The sequence below is a fragment of the Procambarus clarkii genome, chromosome 70, assembly GCF_040958095.1.
Source record: "Procambarus clarkii isolate CNS0578487 chromosome 70, FALCON_Pclarkii_2.0, whole genome shotgun sequence".
Taxonomy (NCBI): domain Eukaryota; kingdom Metazoa; phylum Arthropoda; class Malacostraca; order Decapoda; family Cambaridae; genus Procambarus; species Procambarus clarkii.
The window spans coordinates 5,759,133-5,766,891 of record NC_091219.1 but is presented as its reverse complement, the minus strand read 5'-3'; the positions used below and the strand labels follow the sequence as shown (position 1 = coordinate 5,766,891).

The following is a 7,759-nucleotide window of genomic DNA, read 5'->3' as shown; positions in this document are numbered from 1 at the left end:
TAGCAAAGCCTAGAACCTAGTTCAGTAATTTAAAAAATGTTGTAACTTGAAAAATGCCATTCAATACATTACACAATTTAAATATTTTCAGGCAATCAACACAACCCTCATGTTGGCTAACCCTCTCTCATGTTGGTCAATAATTTAATTATTTTTTTATGGAGTAATCTTTGCTGTTGAAATGTAGTCTTTTTGAGACTACATTTCAAATGTAGTGTGTGTGGAGGCGTGTATGTTAGGTATTACCTAATATACACGGTGTAATATATCTATCTGTGTGAAATAGATTAAATCCATTTATTTGATATTCAGCTAATAGTTCTGTATTTTCTACATTCATCCATGTTTTGGTAAGTGCAATAATATGTATTGTTTCATTGCAGATTAGAGATTCAAGATAGTTCTAGATTTCCGAAGTACTGAAACGCGCGCCATACAGGCTTGGTGGATCTAGGTGCAAGGTAAAATTATTTACATTTACTTGTTTCGTATTTATGTTTTGTATTTATATGCATATATGCATTTATATGCATTATTCTATAGAATAATAGATCTCGTAATAATTTTGCAAAAATAGTGGCATTTACTATTTTTAAAAGATTATTAAAAAATTTACTGATATGGTGCATTCGGAAGGGCGAAGAGGGAGAACGGCCTGTTGACATAGCTCGGGTGCAGGGGGGGGGGGTTGTGTAAAAGCCTGGTTTGTGCCTCGGAGAGGCTATGGGATCCAGTAAGTTCAGTAGAACTTCGGTTTCAACCCTTTTACCCTGTTGTAGCTCAGTCGATTAAGGCAGTGTCTGGGATGCTCCCGGACGCAGGTTCGAATCCTCGTCACGGCCCTTGTGGATTTGTTCATTTGATGCATCACGTTATTGTGATCTGTGTGTGTAATTCTTCACTTGCTACAGCAACAGGAATGTGTGTGTATGTATTTGTGTTGTTGAATATGACCGAAAGTGTAAGATTAATGATTCTAACACAAATCGTCTGAATATTTGTTTTTCTTCACTGTCGAGAGTAGTTAAAAAAATTTACTCGAGTTTATTTTCACACTTTATTTATGGTCCTTAAGTCCCTCTCCTTAATGCTGCTGCTGTTTCTCGCATCTTTGCATCGCTTGTATGTTTGGGGGTTTGGCCTCTTGCTATATATTGATTCCATTTGTGTGTGTTTGGGTCTCAGGCCCTCTCGCAATTTCTGTTGAACAAACCCCTTTTCCTAGTTCTGCATCTCTCCTTTGGTACAAATTTTGTTGTGCTTTTATCATATATTTCACAAAACTTGACATACATTTCATTTACTTCATGTCCTATCAGCAAGTGTTTGTCAAATTCTTTAAGGAAAGTTTATCATCCTGATTGCAGATCTCTAGCGATATTATGTCAACTTCTTGTGGATTCGCAATCATTATTTAATTTACCTTTAGGTGTTCTTTCACCAGCACAGCAACACTGTACCTCTCCCAACCAGTTTAAGATAAAAACTAAGTACTAACTAATTAACTCAATGTAACCTACCTTACCCCCAAAATGACAACCCATGTCTTCTATTTTAAACAATGCTGTTTTGTTGACCAAATTGTATTTTTGTTTTTTTCTGCAATGTTTCCCCCCCCCCCCCACCACTCTACCACCACATTGAGTTTAGTAGCTCTGTGCACGTCAGGTGCTGTTTAATATACAGACCTACTCCTCCATTTGACCTAGTTTCTCTATCACATCTATATCACTTTGTGCTTTAGCCCTGGTGGAGCTTGGTCCACCAGGCTGTTGTTTGGAGTGGCCCGCAGATCCACATACAGTCTGCATATGATATACAGTCTGTTGATCAATTAAACTACAGTAGTTAGTTTTTATCATCCGAATGCACCAATATGTGTTCATTCTTCCCAGATGAAGGAACTAGGTAATATTCATCATCTGAATGCACCATCTGATGCTTTAACACACTCATGATACACGAGAGGTTTAAAAAACTTTTAAAACTTTTAAAACTTTTTGACCTATGTATTTAAAAGCAATTCTAAAGTTAAAAAGTGTAGCATAGGCCCCTCGCAGAATGTTCTTAATATGATCCTCAGGTTATAGTTTTCTATCTAAAACCACCCCTAGATCTCTTTCTTGATCAGAATTCTTTATAGATCTCAGTGGCTCGATCATAGAAACTGCTCTAAATCCTTGTTGGCCTGGATTGTGGAGGTCATTGGCCTCTATAAAACTAGTAATCTGACTCCTGATCACTCTCAAATAATTTTATTATGTGGGATGTTAGTGCAACTGGTCTATAATTCTTTGCCAATGCTTGTGTTGTGTTGTGTTGTTTTGGTAGTGATGTGCAATGTGTTGTTTTGGTAGTGATTCGTCCAGTTCTGGTAGTAGTGCGGTTGTTGTGTAGTGTAGTACTTGTGTGCTTGTTAATGACTTGTATTCCAGTCTTGTGGGTATCTCCTTTCCCCTACGGGCCAACTGCTTTGTTCTTACCTAGCATTTTGCTTTGTTTGGGTATGAATGTTTGTGTTCCGTATATTTTGCAAAATTTGCCATATATCTCATTATTTACTCCTCTGCCTAGCAACAAGTCTGTCTAATTATACTCATTAACTGTTTTTCAAAGTTCCCCATAGTGTCCTTTATTGAAATCGAGTTCATGAACCGTTTCAATGTTCTTATTTTCTTCTAGATTATATCTTAAAGTATATTTAAATGTTATTGTTATTATTGTTATTAAATGTTATTGTGACATTGCATTGCAATTGAGCTATGTTGTTTACCATACCGTTCATTTCGTGAGTATAAGTATAGATGCCACACTTGTGACAGGTAAAACCATGCCTTTTTTGAAAAACAGCACCGTCTGTTGCACGTAAGAGCAACCCACACTATATTATGTTGCGATATTATTTCAATATTTCCGATTGTATTGATAATTTGAATTTTCATAGATTTCAATTTATTTTCATTTCGATTTAATAATTTTGTGTGACATTGCATTGAAATTGAGCTGTGTTGTTTACCATACTGTTCATTTCATGAGTATAGTTTATTTTTTTATTTTTTTCATTTCATTTTTTTAGCTGTTCTTATTTTTCAGTGATGGGAATATCAGATCATTTGATGTTCCCAATTTTCTGATGGAAGCATCAGACCATTATAGAATGCATCGGATGAGGTAGTTTGGAATGGTGAGGAGGACGAGAGGGGGGTATGGTGGGGAAGACGAGGGGACAGAGGAGAGGGTAATGGTGGGGAGGACGAGGGGACTGGGGAGTTGGGGATGGTGGGGACAGGGGAATGCTGGGGAGGACAAAGGGACAGGTGAATGGGAGATGGTGGGGGAGGAAGAAGGACAGGGGAGGGGAAAATGGTAAGGAGGACGATGGGACAGGGAAGTGGGAATAGTGGGGATGATGTGGGGACAGGGAAGTGGGAAGGACGAGAGGACTGTGGAATGGGGAATAGCAAAGTGAATTATAATTATATATATTAATTAATTCTTATAAATTTCCAGAAGCCTGTATCAACACCCACACTAATGCAACTGAAAGAGATGTTGAGACAAGTATTGCTGATATGTTGAAGAACGCCCCAAACAAACTCGGTGGAAACAGATACAAGGTAAAGTTTGCCAATTTGCTGTAGTCTAATTCAATTTCTTTTTAGTAATCTTCGAGAACATTTATGCTATGAATAAGATAAAATAATGTAACTGATTTTGATTTATTTACTATTTATTATTTATTTACCGTTATTAGTATAATAGATCTCGTAATAATTTTGCAAAAATACTGGCATTTACTATTTTAAAAAGCTCGGGTGCAGGGGGGGGGGTTATGTAAAAGCCTGGTTTGTGCCTCGGAGAGGCTATGGGATCCAGTAAGATCGTCCTTCCTTTCCTCCCTAGAATCTGGATGTAGCAGGTGCTCAATTGTCAAAAGTGAAAAATTGGTTTTGTCTTCCGAATGCACCATTTCTGTAAATTTGCTAATAATCTTTTAAAAATACTAAATGCCATTATTTTTGCAAAATTATTACGAGATCTATTATACTAATAACGGTTTGATAAAATACAGTAGACTGCCTACTGGTTTTACCTGTAATAAGGTTTGATACAGATGATTATGATTATGGTTTTGGCCTCCACCACCCTCTCACCTAACTTGTTCCAACCATGTCTACCACGGTTTTGTCTTCCGAATGCACCATTTCTGTAAATTTGCTAATAATCTTTTAAAAATAGTAAATGCCATTATTTTTGCAAAATTATTACGAGATCTATTATACTAATAACGGTTTGATAAAATACAGTAGACTGCCTACTGGTTTTACCTGTAATAAGGTTTGATACAGATGATTATGATTATGGTTTTGGCCTCCACCACCCTCTCACCTAACTTGTTCCAACCATGTCTACCACGGTTTTGTCTTCCGAATGCACCATTTCTGTAAATTTGCTAATAATCTTTTAAAAATAGTAAATGCCATTATTTTTGCAAAATTATTACGAGATCTATTATACTAATAACGGTTTGATAAAATACAGTAGACTGCCTACTGGTTTTACCTGTAATAAGGTTTGATACAGATGATTATGATTATGGTTTTGGCCTCCACCACCCTCTCACCTAACTTGTTCCAACCATGTCTACCACGGTTTTGTCTTCCGAATGCACCATTTCTGTAAATTTGCTAATAATCTTTTAAAAATAGTAAATGCCATTATTTTTGCAAAATTATTACGAGATCTATTATACTAATAACGGTTTGATAAAATACAGTAGACTGCCTACTGGTTTTACCTGTAATAAGGTTTGATACAGATGATTATGATTATGGTTTTGGCCTCCACCACCCTCTCACCTAACTTGTTCCAACCATGTCTACCACGGTTTTGTCTTCCGAATGCACCATTTCTGTAAATTTGCTAATAATCTTTTAAAAATAGTAAATGCCATTATTTTTGCAAAATTATTACGAGATCTATTATACTAATAACGGTTTGATAAAATACAGTAGACTGCCTACTGGTTTTACCTGTAATAAGGTTTGATACAGATGATTATGATTATGGTTTTGGCCTCCACCACCCTCTCACCTAACTTGTTCCAACCATGTCTACCACGGTTTTGTCTTCCGAATGCACCATTTCTGTAAATTTGCTAATAATCTTTTAAAAATAGTAAATGCCATTATTTTTGCAAAATTCCTGAATATTGTCAAAATGACGGAAACCCATATGTCAAAAACACATGGAGATATACCAATCCTGGAAGACATTCTTCCATCCCCACTTGAAACTGTTGAGCAGGTGGAAAGTCTGTCACATGAGCTAAAAGTTAACAGTGAATATAAAAAGAGTATGGTAAGTGTTGCTTAATTCTTTTAGCCTGAGTATGGTAAGTGTTGCTGAATTTTTTTAGCCTTGTACATATGTCTTTTGATTAGTTTTTTTGCCGATGAAGGAAGGTGGGGTGGCACATAATTGATTGTTCAGTGTTATGTTTAAGGTACAAATAAAACAAAAGCAAAAGTTACTCAAATTCGTTGATTTTTGTAATAGTTAAGAAGGAAAATATTTTAATGCTATTTATTTAATACAGTTGGAAATTAGAAAATCTAATGTTGAGATTGAAAGATATATATTATTCTCTATTACCTTACAGCTTATGCATTATTTTAACAGGTCCAGACGCTGTCTCAAATGGGCGGTGCAAGCTGTGGAGACACAGTGAGACGAATGATGAGGAGGATAGGGACCTATGGGGTCTGGTCTCAGTATTCACTCGTTGGGCGCAAGAGGAAACGTGTCTTCAAAACCTTGGATATTTGTAATGTAATAATAAGTACGTAAATTTGACATTTTTTTGGATTATATATATGTCTGCATGTATTATGTATTATACTTGCATGCTTGTTAATGACTTGTATTCTAGTCTTGTGGGTATCTCCTTTCTCCTACGGGCCAAATGCTTTGTTCTTACCTAGCATTTTGCTTTGTTTGGGTATGAATGTTTGTGTACCTTCATTGTATATTTTGCAAAATTTGCCATATATCTCATTACTCCTCTGCCTAGCAACAAGTCTGTCTAATTATACTCAATAACTATTTTTCAAAGTTCCCCATAGTGTCCTTTATTGAAATAGAGTTCATGAACCGTTTCAATATCCTTATTTTCTTCTAGATTATATCTTAAAGTATATTTAAATGTTATTGTGACATTGCATTGCAATTGAGCTGCGTTGTTAACCATTCTGTTCATTTCATGAGTATATTTTATTTTCTATTTTTTCATATCATTTTTTTTATCTGTTTTTATTTTTCAGTGATGGGAATATCAGATCATTTGATGTTCCCATCAGAAAATTGGGAAAGTCAGATCTTTTGATGTTCCCAATTTTCAGATGGAAGCATCAGACCATCATGGAATGCATGGGATGAGGTAGTTTAGAATGGTGGGGAGGACGACAGGGGGGATGGTGGGGAAGACGAGGGAACAGAGGAGAGGGTAATGGTGGGGAGGACGAGGGGACAGGGGAATGGAGAATGCTGGGGAGGACAAAGGGGACGAGGGGACGGAGGAAGACTGGAGAACAGGGGAACACCTAAATAAAAGCCAACAATGTTATTACTCTGTGGCTTCTTGTCTCCTGACAAAAAGAATTATAATTATATATATTAATTAATTCTTATAACTTTCCAGAAGCCTGTATCAACACCCACACTAATGCAACTGAAAGAGATGTTGAGACAAGTATTGCTGATATGTTGAAGAACGCCCCAAACAAACACGGTGGAAACAGATACAAGGTAAAGTTTGCCAATTTGCTGTAGTCTAATTCAATCTCTTTTTAGTAATCTTTGTGAACATTTATGCTATGAATAAGATAAAATAATGTAATTGATTTTGACTAAATATGTAGATATATTTAATTTTCTGAGCACTAATAATGAAAGAAAACCAAAATAAGAGGTGGCTACTATCTCTAATAATGGGCTGGAATAATACAGGATATAATAATATATATATATATATATATAAATATATATACATATATTTATATATATATATATTTATTTATATAAATATATATATGATATATATATTCTATTCTATTAGTCTATTCTATTCTATAGTTTTATATAGATTCTTGTTTTAGTTTTTTCTATAATATGGAAAGGGTTTTTAATTAATAAATTAAATATTATATAATAAAATAATGTATTATTGAAAACAATTAGTAACAAACAATATTTCATTACAGGGTGGTGAAGCAAGAATACATGTGCATCACATAGCAGAGTCGGATATGACGAATAATGAAAACAGCGGAGAGCCTGGTGCATGGCATACCGCTGAATCTTCTCTAATGTCTATATAGAAGAATCTTTGTTTCTGTGTGTATATATGTATATATATCAATAATAAAATATATATATATATATATATATATATATATATATATATATATATATATATATATATATATATATATATATATATATGTCGTACCTAGTAGCCAGAACTCACTTCTCAGCCTACTATTCAAGGCCCGATTTGCCTAATAAGCCAAGTTTTCCTGAATTAATATATTTACTATAATTTTTTTCTTATGAAGTGATAAAGCAACCCTTTTCACTATGTATGAGGTCAATTTTTTGTTATTGGAGTTAAAATTAACGTAGATATATGACCGAACCTAACCAACCCTACCTAACCTAACCTAACCTATATTTATAGGTAAGGTTAGGTTAGGTAGCC

General features: G+C 34.9%; 1 protein-coding gene across 2 annotated transcripts; it reads left to right on the top strand.

Moving 5' to 3' along the window:
• The first annotated feature begins 385 nt into the window (after positions 1-385).
• Positions 386-7,392, top strand: LOC138356160 (uncharacterized). Of its 2 annotated transcripts, XM_069311906.1 has the most exons (5): positions 386-461; positions 3,511-3,617; positions 5,683-5,842; positions 6,701-6,807; positions 7,263-7,392. In XM_069311906.1, exons 2-5 carry the CDS (start codon positions 3,573-3,575, stop codon positions 7,377-7,379), a joined length of 429 nt encoding a protein of 142 aa, XP_069168007.1. In that variant the 5' UTR covers positions 386-461; positions 3,511-3,572; the 3' UTR covers positions 7,380-7,392. The 2 variants fall into 2 exon arrangements, with proteins under 2 accessions (XP_069168007.1, XP_069168006.1); XM_069311905.1 differs by lacking the exons at positions 386-461; positions 3,511-3,617 and adding an exon at positions 5,212-5,361.
• The last annotated feature ends 367 nt before the right edge of the window (positions 7,393-7,759 follow it).